Source organism: Colius striatus, chromosome 24, assembly GCF_028858725.1.
Source record: "Colius striatus isolate bColStr4 chromosome 24, bColStr4.1.hap1, whole genome shotgun sequence".
Classification (NCBI taxonomy): domain Eukaryota; kingdom Metazoa; phylum Chordata; class Aves; order Coliiformes; family Coliidae; genus Colius; species Colius striatus.
Window position 1 is genome coordinate 4074996 of NC_084782.1, and position 21369 is coordinate 4096364.

Here is a 21369-nt window from a genome sequence, read left to right on the forward strand (position 1 = left end):
TTGCTTGTGTGGCTGTGTGAGCTCAGCAGGCACAGGGAAACCCCAACCCAAACTTGAATCATGAAAAAATGAGATTTGAGTTGGAACTCAAAGGACTTAAAACCCCCAAAAGCCCCCAGATGGATTCAATCAGCAAAATGCTTCCAACGCTGTTGGAGGACAACAGCTCTTGGGGACAGACTCTTTATTGTTTGTAACGTGCCTCAGAGGCCATCAACAGCATTGGAGGGGACAGAGTTACACAACAAACCGGGAGGAGGGAGGAGAATGACATTATCCTAACACGACACAGATGTCAAACCTTCCTTGCTATGGAACTGAGTCACTGGGAGCTTCCTCCTCGTTGCACTAAGCCAACTCCAGCTGCCCCTTCTGCAGTGTGGAGAGCAGGTGGTTTGTGCTCCCATTGAAAGCATCAACCTCTGGCATGAATTTCGGGGCAGGGACCAGGAGTTTTTGTCGGATGTCCATGCACTTTTTGTCCAGCATCAGGGAATTGGCTTTGTAGCCACTGTCAGTCTGAATGCGGTGGAGTTGTCTGGAAAGAGCATCCAAAGTGTCCCTGGGAACAAGCAGAAGGGAGAGGAGCTGAGTATTTGCTTCCCAAGTTGGACAGGAAACACCCAGCCTCCTGCTTTTTGGCAAGAAGGATCTGTGCAGCATTTGCATGAAGAATGAATGCATCAGGTATTTCTTGGGGCATGGCAGCAGCATTGTGGGAGGCTGAGAAGAGTGAGTGTGGTGCAGGGATGAGCACCCTGGCAGTCACAGCCCAGGGTAGTGCTTCTGTTTCTTTCTTGTCACCCATCTGTTTATCCCTCGTAGAACTGGTTGGAGTCAGTCAAGCAGGGACCATGGGGATCCCACTCCCCCTGCCATCACACAGCCCCCTCGTGCCTCGCCTGCACCCTGCTGCCCAGCCCAGCTCTCCAAGGGCACAGGCTGTTTCCACTCCAGATCTAAACAGACACAAGCTCCAAAATGCAGCTCCTGTCAGCCTGCCAGGTCCAGGGCTGCAGAGAGCCACGTCCCTCCCATGGGCAGTGCTGGGTCACTGCTCTGCCCCAGCTGCAGGAGACTTACTGAGATTGCTGCAGCTTCTGGCTGAGTGCACAGATGGTTCCTCTCAGCTGCTGGACCTCATCTGTCAGCCCATACTGCACCTGTGAGTGGGGAGAGAGAGGGGGCGGCAGTTAACAGGGCTGAAGTGTTGTTTCACCAAGGCCATGGTTGTGACCAGCAAGAGCAGGGCAGGGATTGTCCCCTGTGCTGTGCCAGAGGGACACTTGAGGGGCTGGAGTGTGGCCAGAGCTGGGCACAGAGCTGGGGAAGGGGCTGAGGGAATGGGGGTGTTGAACCTGGAGAAGAGAAGGCTGAGGGGAGACAGGAGCACTCTCTGACACTCCCTGACAGGAGGCTGCAGTGAGCTGGGGGTTGGTCTCCTCAGTAATAAATCACAGGACAAGGGCTCAGGTTGCCCCAGGGGAGGTTGAGGCTGGAGCTGAGGCAGAACTGTTTCCCTGAGAGGGGTGTCAGCCCTGTGCCAGGCTGCCCAGGGAGCTGGGGCAGTGCCCAGCCCTGGAGGGATCCCAAAGCCGTGGAGCTGAGGGTGCTGAGGGCTGTGGGTCAGTGCTGGGCTGGGCAGGGTGAGAGCAGGGCTGGGAATGCAGCAGCTTCAGGGGCTTTAACAACCCAAATGATTCTGTGATTCTAGCCCAGCTCTGGTGTTTATTTCCCTGCCTCACTAGGTGATTGTAGCATCCATTCCGATCTATTGCTCAGCCCCTCTGGAGTCTTCTCCAAAATGCATCTGTGTTTTTCAGACCCATGCTAGCCCCCATCCCAGCCAGTTCCCCCCAGTCCCTCCTGGCAGGGGATGAGGCAGGTGAGGCTGGGACCTGATCCCGGCAGAGCTCCTTGTTGGGCCGATTCGTGCGCGTCTCCAGGCGGGTTTGGGCCACTTTCAGATCTTCTGTCCTCCTCCTAAGATCCTCCTCCAAGTGTTGGATGTCCTCCTCCAGCTCAGCAATTTCCTCCAAGGTCTAAGGACAAAGACATGCAGGCAGGCATGGAGACCAAAACACAGCCTCCACACATCCTGGGCTCAGACTCTGCTGGGAGGGGATTTTACACAAGGGCTGGAGGGGCTTCTGAGCACTGAACCTCTCTGCTCACAGGCTGGGCTTTTCAGGCATGGAGCGGTTTATGTCCCCCACAGTTGAGATCAGGGGTGAAATAAAAAGGCCAAACTTGGCACTGCTGCTGAGAAATGCCAGAGCAGCAGCAGTGATAGCAGGAGGAGGAAGGATGTTGCAGGGATGATACACGTGTCCCTTAGAAGCTCTCATGGGGAAAACATACCCAGGCCAAGCAGCCTGTGGCAGCTGGACCAAACTGGTACCAATTTGTAAAGAAGTTGTACAAAACAATGTGTTTTCTCCATAACTTCTTTTGGATTCAGTTCCCACCCAAGGCTGTGGTTGATAAGTAAAGAATCACCATTTACATTCTGCTCCTGCCACTTCAGCTCATCGTAGGCGCTTTCCAGCTCTCTCATCCTCTTGCGCAGGGCAAACTCTGTAGCCACACGCTGAGCCTCCAGCTCGTTGCTTGTCTGAAGAGAGAACAGGCCCCAGTCACACACAGCCAAGAGCTTCTCCCTCTCAGCTCTTGCTTTTGAGGTTGAGACAAGCCTAAGAGCAAAACAAGCTGGTTCTGGCTTCTGTCAAAAGGCAGGGACAGATGGGACAGGTAAATGTCTCCCAGGTTGCAGAGACTCTGCCAGCTCTGCAGAATAACCCAGCTCCTCTTTTATACCAGGAGGCCCATGGGCTAGTGCTGTTCTTCTCAAAGCCTCCCTTGGCACAGCTCATGCCAACCCATTCTCCCACACTGGATCCAGAACTTCTGCACCACCGATTCTCAGCCAAGGGATTAATTTACCTGGGCAATGGCAAGCACCGTCGCTTCTCGGAGCCGAGAGGAGGCTTTCATCTCTGCCTCAGCATGCTCCTTGTTGCACTGGCTGTGCTGTTCCCACTCAGCAAGTGTAGTTGATCTGTGAAGAAATCAGCAGTTAGAGGGAAATGAGTGTCTGCATGACAGCTTGGAAGGAACCATCCGCTGCAGGCCAGGAAGGGTGCAAAATGATTCGGGAATCCTGGAGGTCAGATCCTCACAGGTCTCCTCACTGCATCAGCTGGACATTGCTACCCCATGGCTCCTGCCCTGAGCCCCACATCTGCTCAGACCAGGGATGCAGCCAAACTGTGCTGAGATGCCAGGCCAATGCAAACGTGCAGCTCCCCATGAGCTGTGCCAAAGGCCAATGCCACACTGCCACTGAGCATCACCTCCAGCCAAGCAGGGGGGAAGCAGGGCAGCCAGCTCCTCTGCTTTTGCAGTGAGGAGCATTTGCAATGAGGTAACTCCCCAAAGTCTGTGGCTTCACAATTCAAGAGCCACGACAAATGCCAGAAGCCAACTTCTGTTGTGAGCTCTCTCCAAAACTGCACCCATCCAGCCAGGACACAGAATGGAAGGGAAACACATCCCAGGGCTCTTTCAGATTTGGCCACACAAGGGCAGGTTCTTTCCTTACCCCTCTGGGACTCGTGTTGGGTTGACTTTGAAGGAGATGTTGGGGGAGTTTACGTTGAGGGATAAGCACATCCCATCTATTTCCAGTGCTTCCACCTTGCAGCGCTGGTCATGGCTCAGCTGCTGGCGAGCTGCCTGTAAGAGGCTGCAGACAGCAAGGTTGGAGTCAGAAATGAGCACACAGAGGGGAGAGGCAGCTCACATCATCCCAAAGCTTCCAGCATCACCTCAGTCATCTTTTAAAATTGAGGACGAGCTTCTGCCCTGCCAGTGACCTGGCCCTGACTTGCTAAAGCAGCCACTGCCTTGCTGCCAGCCTGGCTCCTCTGTGCTCTGCTCTGGCATCACACCAGCAAACCTAAAGCCACAAGGGATCACGGCCTGGGAGCTTTGGCACCTCCAGGTCACTGATTCATGAACCAAGGCAGGGGGCACAAGTGATGCTTATGAATCATAGAATCATTTTGGTTGGCAAAGACCTTAAAGATCAAGTCCAAGCCCTCCCCTCACACTGCCAAGCCCACCACCATGGCCCTCAGCTTCCTCCTACAAACCCCCACACCCTGTAGACTTTGCCAATGAGCTCCTCTGAGTGCTTCACTTGCTCATCACAGTGTGGTATCAGAGGCACGTTACACTGCTGGGGTGAAGCAAGGAGGGCAGAGTCCAGTTAAAAGCTGTGCCATTCGCCTCACCAGAGCTCTTGGAAGGCTTCACTCACTCTCTGCTGCAGTTCTCTCTTGGCTTTGTCTATCAGCTTCACCTCCTTATGCAGCTCCTCCTCCACAGGGTCCCTCACCACATCGATGGCGCGGCGGCTCTCGCGGAGCGTCAGGCACTCGACAGAAACATCCAAGGGCAAGTTCTTTGCCTGGAGGGCAAGTTCTGCTGCTTCCTTCACCTGTAAGAAGCAGCCAGATGGGGGTGTGGTGCTTCTCCTTCACGGATGGGAAGGAGAGAGGAAGGGAAACCCACTCATGCCCTTAAGAGGGCCTTGCATTGCCTGTCTTTGTGGTTCTGAAATCTTTTAGCAAGCTGTGAATGAAAATTGTGAGAGCCTGAGACACCAGCCCTCTGAATTTGCTATTTGCACTGGGAATCCCACCGTGCTGGGGGCTAATGAGTCCAGGAGCAGCAGTCTTTGGGCTTAGAACTGAAAGAATCAGAGAAATGTCCTACTGATATCCTCTATTTGAAATCAAACATTTGTCAGTGACAGTGTTAACAGGTTTCTCATTATCCTTCAGAGGCTTACAACCACCCAAAACAACAAAAACCACCCCAGAACCCTACCAAGAGCATGCAATGCACAGCTCCTTAGGATGGCTTGGCTCAGCCAGCTGGTTTGCATTCCAGGAAGGCATTTCATCAGGTATGGATCTCAGCACACCTGTGACAGGCCCCCCCTTGAACTCCATGTGGTCTTGCCCACTGCAGAAAGACAAAGCCTCAATTGTTTAACATCCCATGTTGAGAATGTAAATTGATTTCCAGCCATCTATCTTCCCAACATACTTTACTTAAGGCATCGATTTCTGCATCTATGGCTGCAAGGCATTGGTCCAAGGTCTCTTTCCATCTGTTGGTGCTGCTGATACGTTCATCCAGACGGGTCTGGTTGTTGTGCTCATCCCATTTGGCCTGGAATTAAGAGGAGAAACACTATCACTCTCTTTTGAATTGCAATCGTGCATCTTACTGAAGCCTTTATAGGAAGTAAACTCATCTATTCAGCGGGTTCTGCAGAGGTAAAGCCTCCTCTTCCCCCCACCCTCTCCTGTGCTCCTCAGCCCACTCTCCTGACCCCTCTGGGAGCAGCCAGTGTGTCAGAAACCTCACCTGGTTGGTGGTTTTGTTGCGGAGAGCTCGGGCTTCCTGACGGACTTGGTGGGAAGCAGAACGCTGTCGTTCAGCGTCAGAGGAGATGAGCTGGGAGTTGGTGTGCCAGTCCTGCACGGTGAACCGCTGCCCTGGCTTCACACTCAGCCTGGCCATTGATTTTGGGGTTTGTTCATGGAAATACAGTAGAAATGGAGATGAATCCACAAACTGGAAAGCAGAGAAAAGCAGCGGCAAGCTCTAACGTGGCACCTCACCTACTACAGACACACATGTCTGTGTCTCTGCCTCAGGGCCAGCAGAAAAGCCCTATCCACCCTTCTCTCTCTGGAGAACAGTGCTCCTTGCAGAGACAAGGAGCTGCTCACAGCACTATCCCCCACATGGCATTTACTGAGCTTGGACAACACGGCTGATTACATTACTGATTCTGCTTTTGTTACAGCTGTGTATGCTCAGCCCAGGGTTGCAGTCCCAGGGGACTTGAAGGCTCTGCAAGAACAGTATAGTTTGCAGCCATTGTCCTTGCTAGCCAGCACATCCCTGCAGAACTGGCAAGAATTGCAGAAACTGCTGAATAAGATGAGAGCAGCTCCTGAGGGGACTGCAGGTCTCAAAACCAACTGCAGGTAGGTGGAGTTCTGAGGCAGACTCACTCCTTGGCTCCAGCATAACCTGTGCCTGTCCCTGCCCTCTGGGGCACAGGCAGCTGGGACAGAGCTCCTTGAGCACAGCCAAGGGCACGGAGCGCCAGTGGGGCAGAGAAGCTGGGGAACTGCTAAGGGGGAGGCAGAGCTGCAAGCAGCACAAGGGCTGTGGAACCAGGGAGAAGGAATTAAGGGCTGCAGGGCACATGGGGCCTGACCCCCAGTAGGAAGAGAGGAACAGGGAAGGGGCTCAGCCCTGACCTAGCAGGGACCCTCACCCTCCCTCGGGGCCCATCCCAGCTCCCACTTCATCGGGGCTGGCTCCTGTCCCCCAGTTCTGCTCCCCTCACACCGCCCAGCCCGGGGCTCGGCCTCACTCCCCTCAGCACTTCCCTCCCAGTGCCCAGGCCCGGCCCCTTTTCCCCTCACCCCGCCTCAGGGCCGGTCCCGTTTCCCTCACCCGCCGGTCCCGTCTCCTCAGGGCCGGTCCCGTCTCCTCACCGCCTCAGGGCCGGTCCCTTTTCCCCTCACACCGCCTCAGGGCCGGGCCCGTTTCCCTCACCGCCTCAGGGCCGGTTGCCAGGCGCACACGGGCCCGTTGCGAGGCAGCGGCTGTTGGGGCGGGTGGAGGTGGGGGTTGGACTCTCCTTCCCTCCCTCCGCGTTGATAGGAAAGGCACAGCTGTGTCTTTACAATTAGAGATGCAAACAAAGGCCAGCTTTCTGTTCCAGTACTGTAATCCCCATACGAGGTACACACACAGTAATTTGCCATATTGTGACTTTTCGGCTCGTATTAACAGCACCGTGGCTGCTGCTGCTCTCTAACAGCCCAGCCACCGCCGGCTGACATTGTCTGGAGAAATAGGCTGCTGCTCTTTTCTGAGCTCCTAAGAGCTGTGCCAAAACTCCTCAAGCATCACCTTTCCTGTCATAGGTAGAGTTCAAAAGTGCGTGTGAGATGAAGCAGCCCTGGCACAGGTGCCTTCAGCAGGGCTTGGTTCAGTCGATTGAATGCAGCTTCCCTCTGCTGGGACCGCTATCAACAGTCATTTCTGTGAGCGTTTCATACTCATACAAAGGTTTTACCCAGAGCCTGTAATCGGCTGCTCAAAGGTGACACCAGCCGGCCGCTCCTAGAAACGCTTGTAATTGTGCGGAGTTTGGGTGCGGGAGGCAGCAGATTGCTGCTTTTCTTTCTGGCCCTAATTGTCATTCTTTCAGGATCCCAAATCCTAGATAACTAACAGCCTTCTTTTTTGCTATCTGGGTCTCTTCCTTTGACACTCTGTATCTGAATCCTTTGGTTGCTAAAGCCCTTCAAGCCTCTAGAGCTAAAGCCCTCCCCAGCCCAGCACCGACCCTCAGCACCTCAGCTCCACGGCTTTGGGATCCCTCCAGGGCTGGGCACTGCCCCAGCTCCCTGGGCAGCCTGGCACAGGGCTGACACCCCTCTCAGGGAAACAGTTTTGCCTCAGCTCTCATCTAAAGTTGAATGAAAACCTAAATGAAGGTTACAGCACAGCCTGAAGCGATGCAACACCAAACCCAACTGTTGTATTATAAAACTCCCAACAAAATAATGGGCTGAGCCAAGCAGACAGGGCACATCTGCTGGGAGCAGGTCAGGGTGCCAGGCCCAGCACCCCACCGCCAGTACAACCCCCTCCTGACCCCGATTAACATCTCCATCACCATCTGCTCCCATGGACACGGCTCTGGGAATGAATTCAAACGATGCAAGTGGGGAAAAAGAGAAAAAAGGAAAGATCACATGTGCATTTCAAAAATCTTTATTTTTCAAATGAATACGTTTTGTTTACAATACACCCAAGTTGATGGTATCTAAAGCCAGCAGAGATCTGATGACTGGTGTGTGTACTCTACACTGTTGTACAGAGGTTACAGATGCCTACGAGAGGGGAAGGAACAGTGAAAGGAGTTGACATTTTACTGTGCTGGAAAGAAAGCAAACTCTTGCAACAGGTAGAAAATTTTGGCAAGAACAATTTGTCTGGAAAGGGAGGACGGGCAGAGGACACTGCTTCTGCTTAGCGAGTACATCTCAAAACACACCGACACAGTTTCCCTCCCTCCCTCCCTCCCACCCCACACGGCTGCAGCCCACATCTGCAATACAAATAGGCACACATGGTCGAGATGGTTAAGGAAAAAAGAAAGGCTTTTACCAGTTTGCTTGCCATCCACCTACAATCTATTTGTGCAACGCCTCAAGTCACAGCTCTGCTTTATTCTTGAAACATTCCCTTCTTGCTTGGAACCCTCCCCCTCATGGTGGGAACACCCTCAAAGCTCCTGCTTCAGCAACGGGAACAGCAGAACGAGAGGGAAGCAGTTACCAGCATATGAGAAAGTGAGACATACACATAGAGGGGATCTCAAACCACTGGACTGATTTATTGGAATTATAGTCTGAAAAGGAATCCCAAACAGCACAAGAGTTTTGTTTCATTTCAATTCAAAGGTATGGTATTAAATAGGCAAGATTTATATGCACAATATTGCTTCCAGCAGTCTCCTGAACAAATACAGCTGGTCACTAGCAATGTTTATGGCACACACTATGCCACCAGAGCCACCTGCTCCTGAAGATACTTTAATACCCACGTTGGCTCATAACAGAATGGTACCAGTGACTGTGAAAGCTTTCATGTAATGCCTGTTGATAGACAAACTCCTCTGTGACCAGACACTTCCAGTCCACGGAAACAGCCTAGTTTTTCCCCTCACTACAAACACCACCACCATTTATCCACCAACAGGCTACCTGGGGAAGTTTAACTGCTTACACCAAGGGAAGAAACAAGAATATAAGAGACCAGAGGATCTGCACCCCGTGAGCCCAAAGTGCATCACCTGGCCCACGAGGTGCAGGGGCTGTACACCAGTGTCAGGGCAGAAAGGGCTGAGCAACGAGCCTGGAAAGAAATCAACATCTCAACCCAAAATCTTGCTCTGTCAACTCTATCGCTGTGCTGAGGCTGCCTTTTCCCAACTGCCTGCAAAACAGACACAAACCAACTATCTAGAAGCAGGAAAACAACATTAAGTAGTCTCAAGGCTAGATTCAACACTGAAAAGTGCAGAAACGAGAACATTTTGCTGAAGAGGAGAAATCAAGTCCAAAGAAAACTAAAAACTACAACCACAGGAGGAAAGTGATGTACAAAACCGAGTACCCAAGAGAAGCCATTCTTCACTGCAAAGTTGCCAGAAGTCAGAAGACAAACTTGACCTCTAGCAGCCTTCCTCTCACCGAGTATTTTTGGTGTTCAATTTTCCTCACCAGTTACAAGCCTCCACTTTGCTGGCACACCATCAGGTTCACAAATGTCACAAGGTTCTTTGAAGTTCAGCATTGCTCCAGTGGGTATTACTTTGCTACTGATGTCTGAGTGAACACTAACTGGTAAGACATGGATTTTCTGTCAAAGAAATTGGTTTTGAATATATGTGGAGATCTGCAAGTGTTAAGCACAATTAAGGTTTATTAGTAACTATTTTAACAGCTAAGTTTTGCTCACCTGTACTTAAAGAGGTTGTGGACCTATGATTTGTGGGCTAGCATAACCCTAAACACATACTCATATCTTTGTGTTGCTAGATAGTATTACAGTAGGTATTAATTTCCAACTGCCAAATGTGTTTGAAGACCTATACAATTCTCAGCAATGAAAAAAAACACCTTTCATTTAAATAAACTTGCTCTCTGACTGTCTGCTTTGCAACAGATTAGTTACCTTAAAAGAACGCAACAGGTAATGGGACCAGTTCCCACGGCCTTCCTCAGGCAGAGCTGTGGTGAATTACAAGCGAAGAGCACAGGCTCACGACAGGAGACAGACTCCAAACACAATGGTGTTAACTGAAGATGCAAACTTGCAAGAAGGTGCACAGCTTTGTGTGAAGAAGTCAGCACTTCCCCAGCGTGGTTCATCCTCACAACACCCAACATCTGGCTCTCATAAGGCGAGGTGAAACACCAGAAACATGTTCTAGATCGGGTGAAAAACAAGGCAGAATCATTTACCCGAGGTCAGAGCCAGCACTGATCCCAGAGCTCCTGGCTGGATAACTTATGAACGTCTCAAAACTGCAGAAAATAGAACTCATTTGAAAGGCTCTTCCATTTTGGTCTGAAAATCCATTTTTAGCAGCTTTATGCTCAAACTAGCATCTAAGGACACAGGTACCTACTTGGGCACAGCACACAGGATGGGGATCTTTTCTCCCCTCATACCATTCACTACCTCTTTCCATACCCAAGAGACTATCAATGCTTTCAGCTACCAGCAAACTGCTTCCTAAAGAATCTGTGATGTTTAAGCCTCATTTCCATGTTCCCACTTAATCAGACCTCTGCACCACTCCCCAACATTCACCAGACAACATTCTTCATGTCCTTAACAGCCACCGAACAGGGGGTCAGGGGGAAGAAGCAATGGAGTGTATAGAAAACTGCAGGAGCACTGTAACAAGTGAGGACATTACTGGACAGGCAACATTCAAATCAAGGCAGAATTAATGATTCTCTTTAGATAAACATGTCAAGGTTAAGTTTTAGTTAAAAAGTTGCAAGTCTACCAGGAAGTATGTTTATTTGATGACATTACTCTCCAGAAACCACTTGTTTTAAGACCTTCTTCTCTCTGGGTAGTTCAAATAATTCAGGGCTCACTTTGATTAAACAATTTAACACAAAACCAACTCCATTCTGACCAAGGACTTCAAGCTTTAAAAATAGCCCAAGAAAAATACTAACCAAGCTACCAACACAAAGAAGATTTTCATTCTTTGTTCTTGATCAGGAAAAGGCACATCCTTGCTCTCAACGAGTTCAAGTTTGACACAAGCAGTTCAGGACACCTAAGCTAACGTTTGGTGTTCCCATCGATTTCCCTGAAGGGCCTGAGCTGACCACAGCTTACCCAGTCCTTTATTTCTACAGACAGAAGCTTTTATCACCATCACACCACTCCCCCCTCACACCCAGAGCTGATTCACCTTCCACACAGCTACAGCTGAATATGGCCAATTCTAGATAGGCAGCAGAGGGAGAGTGGTCCTGTGTAAGGGAACAGGGAGGTAGGTAAGAGCTGAGGAAGAGCAGAGCAACTGTAGTGCTACAGCAAAATTAACTCTACAACTGCCTGCTGCTGTTTTTCTTGGTAGCCAGGCACACATCAAGTGGGTGAAAACTGCAACTAAAAGCCTCTCAGAGCATCTGTGTTTTATGGAGGGGTCAGATATTGCTCACAAACTCCCTTGGCTCCACTGTTTTCAAATAGCACCGATCTACTGGAACTTGTATCTGCTTTGACCCAGTCAGGTAGCTGCAAGGTTTAGATATAAAGCACAGTTTGATGTAATGACACAGCTGTTACAGGCACTGCCACCTGCTTCTCAGCACAGCCCTCTGTGAACAGGCACTGAAAAAATCCAGGGACATGCTTTTGCCCTCATGTATTAAGTTTCTGAAGTAGTCATGTGGGGTCTTTGGGGGTAAACTGTGGATGCAAAGGTTCAGGTTCACAAGGCTCTAGCAGCATGAGTATATTCAGCTTTTTCAACATGAAGACAAGTTTCATCCCTGTGTTTTTAGAGCTTTCTACTATTGGTTTAACAGCACAGTCACCACTACCACTTCTCCTCTTCATAAAGCACACAGCTGAGTTGGTTCAGTTTAAGGATGAATCCCAGCACAATCTACTATGAGTAGCATCAACTACAGCAAACCCTCAGGCTCGAACTTTGCCAGGAAGAAGGATGAACTAAAACTATCCCTGTGCACTAGGTTGTTGGTTTTATTTGGTTTGGTTTGTGGGTTTTTTCTTCATTTGAAGTACTGTAATAGTGTCTACATCTCCAGTTGTTCATTAGCTTGTTTTTACATCACTTTAAGACATGATGCACCCTCCAATGAATGCAACAGAAACACACAGAACGTTTGTACTGTAATTAAATCCCTGTCTGCTACAGTTCATCATCACCGAGGCAAGATTTCTAGGAAGAGATCTGTGCCCAACAGAAACCATCATTGTCAGATGAACGTCCATTTTATTTCTTTTGACAGAAAGAAGAGGCTCTTCCTTCCCCTTAAAACTCAACTGCTTCAGTATTAGCTAAACATGGATAGAAAAGAAACTGGTTGACAGGAAAGGGATGGAGAGTATTGCTGCAAACAAGCTGATGGTACAAGATTTTTGGCCCTTTTTTAGTCTAAAAGATAAAAACACCTACTACTAAAAGGGATAAAAGAGACAGTTTTGGCTCAGAATTTAGACTGAAACAAAAAGCTTTCTAAATCCTCGCCCAATAACATTAACAAATTGGGAATACAAAATAATTCAACATCCTTGCAAGCTTAAATACCACCAAGGTGGCACTGGGCACTGTAATAAGACAAGAAAGTCGGTAACAAACTACAAGAAACATCATTTCTCTAACTTGAATCAGAAGAAATCTACACAGCAAAAAGTTCCTCGATTCGTAGTCTCTGTGGGTAGCACAAGCAGAGAGCTACGCTGCACATCGACCTGACAGCGTCCCTCCCAACACAGAGGGGTGGGCAACTCCAAACAGGAGTCAGTGCCCACTCTGGGACTGTGTACCCTAAATATTGATCCTGTCCAAATTAATAGATGTCAAAAAAGCTCTGCTTACTCCTAGAAAAAAGAGTCTGGACGTGAATATATTCCTGCAAAGGTTCCACTTGCAACTCAAGTGGGAGTTTTGCGCTTAGGCTCCTGATATAAAACAAAAGTGATCCTGACATCAAGTTATTCTACATCTGAAATGCCCAATACTGTGTGAACAGCAATAAAATGAACACAAAGTCATTTTAAGTTTTCAAGAAACAAGGTACCAATTAAAGTAGTCTGTCTATCAAAGCAGGTTTTATTCAATCTCCTCTCAAACGTGACTAGGTTAGGCTGACTCCGGAGAAGAACAAACAAAACGTTCAGAACACTTCTCCCACCTCAAAAAAATTAACTGTTAAAAGCAACATACAGACCAGACACACAGACCTATGAGCTGCACACAGATCACCAATAAATATACAGAGACACCACAATAAAGGACAAGGTTCATCACAACAGAAAAGTCTGATAACTGCTATTAAGACCGTTACAAAAACCAAAGTGTGTATTTTTTTTGCAGGCATGTGCAAGCACATTACAGTGTAATCAAAGCAGAACTTTGCTATTATTATTACTTTATGCAGCATTACAAGGTTACTGAGGTGCAGTGTTTAATAGTCTAGTCTATAGCTTTTCCTGCCTGGAGGAATGCTCACCAAACTCACTACAGACCCACAGCTGCCTTCAGCCATCAGAGCTGGGCACGTCCCATGCCTTACCAAGCTCTGCCCATCAAAGTACCACAACTCCCAGCTAGGAATCAGAAAGTCCCATCCTTACATGCACATGACTCCTTTAACCACACAAGCCACCTGAGGTCTGCTCACAGCAGGACTGACCATCTTCCTAAGTCTTCAGACAGCTCTCAGGTTGTTTACTTCACCTTTGGGAGCTTGCTACACCTAAGAGATGACATCCTTCTGTAGCTATGGATTCCCTTCCAGCACTAACTACATCACCCCATGAGTCCCATGCTGTCGCTTCTCCTACACCCCATCCCCCAACCCATGTACCTCCTCAATGTGAAGAGGTAAATTGCATTGACTAAATCAAACCCAATTCCAGCCTACCAGCTGAATTTGGTGATCGCTCCTCAATGCCTCTCCCTCCAAATGAAAACACCTTCCTGGTTATTCTTGGTCCTGACTCAGAGAAGCTGATGCTTGAAAGTACCTGAAAGATACGATCAAACACTTGGCATTTTCAATAATTTATCTTAAATTTTCAGCCACATACAACTGGAAAATAAAAATCTACAGCACCATCTTCTAAAAAGGCACTTTCTGAGGACTGTCTTGCTTAAAAAAAATAAAAATCCCTCCAAGTTTAAACAGTAGAACTGATTTGTTTTAAAAGTACCCTATGTTAACTACCCGTGTCAGGTGAGGGGGTACCTCAGGTGAGATCTGAAAAGGCCAGGCCATGTGGGATGGAAAGTGGATGGAGCCTCTCCAACACCCTTGTTTCTGTAAGACTGACACTTCAGTATTTTCCTTCCCCTCCATATGCACCTTCGCTTACTCAGGGACAATTTGGTTTTTAGTGTCACGGAGATCAGGATTCTTGAGACTCTGCTAAGGAGGTAAAACATCAGATCCTGTACCCACCTCGTTCATACCTCAACTACTGAAAGTACAAAGTCTTCTACCAGCAGAAAGCATTGATTAGCTCAAGCTCTAACCACTATCTTTTTAGGTTTAAAAAACAAAAACGACAAGTGAACTGGCTGAAGTTGTATTTAAACATGTGCTGAAACAAAAATGATATCCTAACACCCAGTTATCAAAGTACCATCTTTGGGTAGACAAGACAGACAGGAATCTTTCCCTTTGACATCCCTACAAGGTTTTTGTTCCAATAGATCCAATCAACCTGCCAGTAGCAACCACAAAGCTCCCCAGCACTGAAAGGGACAAAAAAGTATCTGCCTGGCGTGACCAGAGACCAAGATGGCCATTCTCAAACAGCAGTCTCTGAAAACTCAGTTTACAATTTCAATGTACACAGTCTGAGCTTTTGATTCCTTGGTTAGAAAAGTGCTTTGAGTAAGGTTCTAAACCCTCAGTTCACAAAACAGGGAAAATATCAAAAGAGGACAAGATATGAATAAAATGTGTTAAAAAAACCAAAAAGCCTCAAGCTTTTTAAAGTGTAGGCTGAGCTTGGAATTTCACCAGAGTGGACTTCAAGACTAGTAGAAAACAAGGATTAGTAGCTGGAATTTGTACAGAAGATGACTATCCGGTATCTTATTTTGAGCACTGTACAGGACAAAAAACCACCCACATGAAGTGAAACTCATTTAGGACCAATAGCATCTTGAAATAATCTGACTGACAACTTTCAGAACCCTATTGTTATTCCCAAAAAAACTATTTCTGTGGCCAAACAAACTTCCAAAAGGATGCCAGAAAGAACCCTACACAGAAATGACTTTCGGACTTGTTTAACCAGACGTCACACAGCGATACAGCGATCCTGAGTAAAATGGCCACCACTTCAGTGCCCTACCGAGGGGGACAAAAAAAGCCCAGCTACTTAGAGTGGAGTCATGCCATTCTCTTAGCAGATGTTGCAAATGTAACTCCTCAATTACAAAACACTCTTGCTTCTCTCCAAATCTGGACCTGCTGGTCGCCAGATGGCAGGTTTGGGCAGGGTTTTGTTAGGCTACGAGAAGCACTGGCGCCAGGCCCGGGAGCACCCGTGGGGCCTGTACCCTCAGGCTGCTCCGGTGCTGGGGCCCTCACGTGGCTCCCACCACGGAAGCAATTAGTGGCACTTGTTAAGCACAAGTGAGGTCTTGGTGCAGTGTCTTAGGAGATAGGAACTAGGGTTTTATTTTTTGACAGGCATAAAAACGAGGCCCAGTGTGTCTGCAAAGTGAATAGAACTGTCAGCCTTTGCCCATGTCACTCTTTGGACTATATACAGACAGCTCCCAGCAAGAGAGGGGGGGATCTGGTTTGCCACCCAAGATTTCCCCCAACAGCACATAAAATTTGAGATTCTTTTTTTTTTTCTTTTCTTCTTTTTAAAGGAGAGCAGGTACAAAAATAAAAGAAATCCATATACTCTGAAAATATACTGGAAACTGCCACCACAGATGAGGTACCATTTATCCCAACCCCCCACCCCCAAACTGCAAACATCAAAATATATATGTTTTTAAACAAAGGAAGAATATCTGGCTATTTAATCTCAGTTAAAAGGACAGCACCCTTTGTTACACTTGATATTTCACACCATTAATTCTCTTCTGAAAAAAAACAAAAACCAACCTAAACCAACCAAACCACAAGATATCTAACCTTGATTCCTTGCTTATCTCCTCATTCCTTAGTGCAGTAATTGTCCATCTCCATTTAAATAAATATAGCAGCTACAGCATCATAAATGTGTGGCCCTCACAACGCCAGGAACTTGATATCATAATACAAATAAGTATCGGCACTTGACGTAGATATTTGCAAAACCAAGAAGAGAGATTAAAACATCCAAATACTCTTCACATGAAAACCAGGTAAAATGCTAGCTTGACAAGAAATTGAAGTCACTTTCTCAATGGAGTTTTTTGGGGAGTGAAAGTAACAGGTGAAAAAAGCTTCTCAAATCATAGTCACCGAGCTTGGGCAGGATGAGAAGTGTGCAGTGTCTTTGAAAGGAGTGTTAAAAGGCCTTTTTACAAAGGAATTTTCATCTAAACACCATAAATCCACAAGAAGTCTTTGTAAAATACCTCTTTTTAAAAAAACTTCTCTATTTTAAAACAGTTTTCTGTAAAAAGCCTAACCTGAACCTTTTATAAACAGAACTACGAGCTGCAGTGCTACAGAGGCCACAGACCAAGACAGATACTTGAGAGACTTATTCAGAAATCGCCTCACTCAAATTATTTAGTGACAACAACCTCCCTGCAGCTGATCTGAAGGCTGATCCAAAGGCAAGTGCCTTGAGGAGTCAATGAGCCCAGCTGGGCCAGGCCCTGTGGGTGAGCTGCCCAGGGCATGTGGCTCCCAGGAGCCTGGAGACACTTGGACAGGTCACCTTGATCCTTCTCTCACCACCCCTCCAGGGACCCCCAAGCCAAGCACCCACCGTTGTGACTATTTCCAGTGCAACTGTAACTTTGCAGAGTTAGTCATTTTAAATTATCTTCCTCAATACTGGGAGATAAAAATACTTACATACACTAGGAGTTTAGTAAAGCTTTGAGACAGTGTTGTGAACAGCACAACATACAAATGCACAAAATACAGTACTTTGTTTTCTGGCAGAAAAAAAATACAATGGGGGCGTTTCATGCCTGTTGATGCCAAAAGGGCTCAGATTTTAGGCTCAAAACACAGTATATTGGCAAACAGAGGATTTCATGAGAACAACAGGAGATAGCTACTTAAACCAACCCACTGGTTTTCATGTGGAGAGCAGGTGGAGTTCCGAAGGACTGGGATAACAGCAATGCCCATACAAACGATCTGCAGTATATATACTATGAACCAGTGCAAATAAAAACAGTCAAAAATGCAGTTCACGAGTTTACAAAGTGCAAAACTCCCCAGTCCCCTCGATGAATAAATGCTCGTCTCTGACATCTTAAACATTGGTTTCAATTTAAAATGGAATGAAAGAGTCCCATTGACTTGTTTCACATTTCAGTCATTTAACAGGTTAGAACTATCCCAGCCCTCTTTATTTGCAAAGTGAAATGAAGTTACCAATAACTTAATTTTAAAAGGAAAGTCATTATCAAAGAGGAAAAAAGCCTAAAAACTTGTATTAATTCCAGACATTTCACTGATGTCAAATAGATTCAACTAAGCATGTAAAAACTTAGATCTTAATAAAAAACCCTTCGCTTTTAATTCAAATATCCTCCACATCTCACAGCCAGAAATACGGCCAATTCCTTCGTTAAACCAAAACACTGCAGTGACAAGTAAAGCTTGCACGACTCTAGAAGCATCCTTGCTTTTTGTTTTTTGTTGATTTAAAAAGGAAAATTCAAGATTCCTTCTGACTATAAAACTTTCCTTTCAAAATTAAGGCTTTTAACTCTGTCCTTTGAAAATCATGGAGGTGTCCATTCTTCCACGGTTAGTGGTACAAACACTGCTTTAGGAGAGCTCAATGGACACAGTTTTCCTTTAGAACGCTTATTGCACTAAAAGATAGCAAAAACAAGTTGTCAGTTCTTTTTTTTGTTTGTTTGTTTAAAAATAAACACGATTACATTTCTAAAAAATAAAAAGTTGCTGTTGACCATATGTTCTGTAATAATTAAATTAAAGCATTATTATTACTCTAATAAATATAAAAGAAACAAAAGGAAGCTAAACTTCAACAACACATACACATGAAATCACATTAAGGTGTGAGAGGCAGCAAGTAAACTAGCATTTTTCTCTTTTTTTTTTGTTTCCAAGAAGACCTTAGCTCTAAAGTTTCAGTTCTGGTGGTTACTATATGTAATCCCATAAAACCTGGGACACCTGATCTCATGTGAAGCTTCAACATTATTTGACTTGCCAGATAAGAAAATAATTGAAACTTTTGGACTAGGTAAAACAGCAGCTTTAGTAAATTCACCAGGGAGCAAGAAGAGTTTGGATCACTACTGCCTGCACGTAACACCAACTAGCTTCTTTACTTTTTAACAGGGAACTATTGGAGCTGAGAACTCCAAAGCTGTGAAGAAAGACACAAAGGCAGCAGTTGGCTAAATTATGTTCAGATTATTGGATTAGTGTGCAGAAAAACCTTTCTCTCCCCCTCCATTTTTTCTAGCACTCAAATGCACTTGGATATGTTCCCATCCCAATGCTTGATGGCAACACTGAGAGAAAGATTCCTCAATGCAGTGGGGTAAAAACCTTACATTTAGAGGTGGGTTTGTTTGTTTTTCGCACACTTTCCCAATCACTCACTGTGGTTGTTCCTAGAAAGGTGCTTTGGGGTTGTTCTTATCCATATACTTATTATTATTAATATTTTTTTTGCAGAGAGAGTTGTGCTGCCGAGCAACTTGAGGTAAAGGCAGAAGAGGGTTAAACTAGGAGAAACAAAAAATAATAATAATAATAATAATAATGGCGGTGCTTCTGCGCCAAAAAAGCAGTTGGCTGGTTTCATATTGCATAATAGTGCTGTGTTCCTCGATGAAGTAAACAATCTTCCTTGTGTCAATTTAAGGGTTAAGCCTCTCGCCCCTGCACAGTGTCAACTTCAGCATGATGGGAGGCACACCCCATAAACCAACCCCACTGGAAACATACATTGTATGTGGCTTAGTTTCTCAGTTCTTCCTTTCAGTGAGTATGCTCCTGTTCTATTGACTTAAGCGAAGTACATCGTGCGTAAGGTGTCTTGGTGAATCTGTACAGCCTTCGCGAGGGCCTGTGGATCTCTCCCATTGCTTTGCCCTGAAACATGGCTTCCTTCAGCACTGCAAGGTAACAGGAAAGAGACAAGCAGGGCCATGAATCAGATTGATTAGTTCAGATAAAAAAGCTGCCTTCATGTCTCTTCAGCATTCAGGAGAGCAACGTGACAATGCTAACAGAGAAAAATCTACTTGTCTAGTCACTCACCAAGGCTTTTGACAAACCCCTTTACCAGAGCTGCTCATTTTGCTCATCTAAAGATAAGCCTGTTGCAAATGGCATCCTGGCTTGTATCAGAAATAGTGTGACTAGCAGGGTCAAGGAAGTGATTGTCCCCTTTTACTTGATGCTGGTGAGGCTGCAGCTCAAGGGCTGGGTTCAGTTCCGAACCCCTCACTACAAGAAAGACACTGAGGGGCTGAAGCGTGTCCAGAGATGGGCAATAAAGCTGGGGAAGGGCCTGGAGCACAAGTGTGATGAGAAGCAGCTGAGGGAATGGAGGTGTTTGGAGGAGGCTAAAAGGAGACATGGGCATTCTGCAACACCCTCACAGGAGGCAGCAGTGAGCTGGGGTTCGGTCTCTTCTCCCCAGTAATGAATGACAGGACAAGAGGAAATGAGCTCCAGTTGCCCCAGGGGAGGTTGAGATTGGAGTTGAGGAACAACTTTTTCCTTAAGAGGGTTGTCAGCCCCGGTGCCAGGCTGCCCAGGGAGCTGGGGGAGTGCCCATCCATAGAGATATTCAAAAGACCCATAGCTGGGGGATATAGTTTAGTTTAGAGATGGGTCTGGCAGTGTGAGGTTAGTGGTTGGACTCTATCTTAAAGGTCTTTTCCAACTGTAATGATTCTATGAAAACTACTGATGGCTTGAGGGTTATAAAATACTTGGTGCACAATGAAGCATTAGGTAAGTGGAAGGCACTCACATTTGCTTCATTCATCTCTACTTCCGAAGCAAAAAACCTAAATGTGTGGCTTGATTCCTCAGACCACCTCAAAGTAATAACAGAATACTTCAGTAAAGCAAACTTATTCTTTGAATCTGAGTGTTATTCCCCAGCCCACTCTTGTCTGATGCTGAGCAGCAACTGTCAGGAACAATTATCTTAAGACTAATCCCAGAGGTAACAAAAATTAACTGCGAAATGAGCAGCAATTATCTGCAGTCAGATGGCTTTATGCCTGACAACGGAACACAGACCAAAGGAGACAAAAGCTTCAGCACAGGTTTCATTTACCTGTCATGTTCTTTATCCACAAGATGGTATCGTGCTCTGAATGCTACCAGGTGAGCGTAATACGCTGGTGCAGGTATAGAAACCGATCGTGTGCAGCGCACGTAGGTGTGGCAGAGCTGGTAAGTCAGCAGTTGAAGTTCATCTGCAGTAAAACAGTTATCATCCCACAAAACATGATAGTGTGAGGGACGGCTGGTACCCTGAGGAGGAGGAAACAGCGATTCACTGATTTGCTTTTCCATACAATCCAAGTCAGATCTTAAGTTCAGGAAGGGCCAGACTTTCAGGTCTGAACACCTACAGAGCAGCAGCCAAGGAAAATGCAGTCTTATGTCAGCCCTGGATGTGTTTAAAGATGAATAAGTAATCTAAAATGTACATGATTATATTACTGTAATTATTCTTGCTTGGAGGAAAAAAACCCCACATGCCTTCTAGGTAACCCTCAACGATCAAGAACTGCTCCCAGCATGACTAAATCATGACTACACCACCTCTTAACTGCCTTCAATTAAAACTGTTTCTCACCACACATTTCCCAGAGAAATAACTGCTGCATTTAACTCCTTAGTATCTGAACTTAACAAAATCAAATGAACCTTAAAAAGTATCACTTACCATCAATACAAGTTTTAAAGGAGTAGCAGAGACCACCTCTTAAGCAAGTAACACCGTTAATCCTACACCAATGGGTTACCTCAGGTAAAACTGAGCTCAAATTTCCCTACTGAGTAACTGTATGTAAACACAAGTCTCTAAATTCACCTTTACTTTCAAAGAAACCATCGTACCTGTATTCCAGCATGGCTACAGAGGTAAAAATCAAACTCATATGGATGTGTAATGTCTGTATCTACAGTTGTTCCAGCTGGAATATTGCCGCTTCGTCCAACCTACGAAGAAGGTTCTGTTAAACAGTGCAGCTAACAAGTCTTGATACATCTCAAGTGCAATTAAAAGACAAGTTTCTATTCAACACATGCAAGGTTTCAGGGAATG

At 46.4% G+C, this 21369-nt stretch overlaps 2 protein-coding genes across 6 annotated transcripts in view; both read right to left on the reverse strand.

Moving 5' to 3' along the window:
* Positions 1 to 214: 214 nt before the first annotated feature.
* TEKT2 (tektin 2) lies at positions 215 to 6634 on the reverse strand. The gene is made up of 10 exons (XM_062014525.1): positions 6547 to 6634; positions 5440 to 5649; positions 5116 to 5241; positions 4296 to 4501; positions 3602 to 3745; positions 2944 to 3058; positions 2507 to 2614; positions 1899 to 2042; positions 1084 to 1163; positions 215 to 562 (listed from the first exon to the last, which is right to left on the reverse strand). Exons 2-10 carry the CDS (start codon positions 5593 to 5595, stop codon positions 349 to 351), a joined length of 1293 nt encoding a protein of 430 aa, XP_061870509.1. The 5' UTR covers positions 5596 to 5649; positions 6547 to 6634; the 3' UTR covers positions 215 to 348.
* Positions 6635 to 8197: 1563 nt separating this feature from the next.
* AGO3 (argonaute RISC catalytic component 3) overlaps positions 8198 to 21369 on the reverse strand; it is a 38054-nt gene continuing 24882 nt past the window's right edge. The window contains exons 17-21 of one of the 5 annotated variants that reach the window (XR_009820368.1): positions 21162 to 21263; positions 20371 to 20570; positions 19023 to 19192; positions 13818 to 17911; positions 8198 to 10101 (exon numbers count right to left, since the gene is read on the reverse strand). Coding sequence is in view for 1 of the 5 variants with exons in the window: in XM_062014721.1 (XP_061870705.1) it covers positions 19084 to 19192; positions 20371 to 20570; positions 21162 to 21263 (411 nt within the window). In the remaining 4 variants the exon portion in view is untranslated. The other 4 variants (XR_009820369.1, XR_009820367.1, XR_009820366.1 and 1 more) reach the window with 4 other exon arrangements.

What these genes read in the sequence shown, in the direction of transcription:
- TEKT2 (XM_062014525.1), bottom strand. Translation starts at nt 5,595, where the DNA reads ATGGCCAGGCTGAGTGTGAAGCCAGGGCAGCGGTTCACCGTGCAGGAC. An exon ending in CCAACACGAGTCCCAGAGGG is followed by an intron (nt 3,059 to 3,601) that starts GTAAGGAAAGAA and finishes ATTTCTTCACAG; the next exon opens with ATCAACTACACTTGCTGAGT. An exon ending in CGGTGCTTGCCATTGCCCAG is followed by an intron (nt 2,615 to 2,943) that starts GTAAATTAATCC and finishes TTCTCTCTTCAG; the next exon opens with ACAAGCAACGAGCTGGAGGC.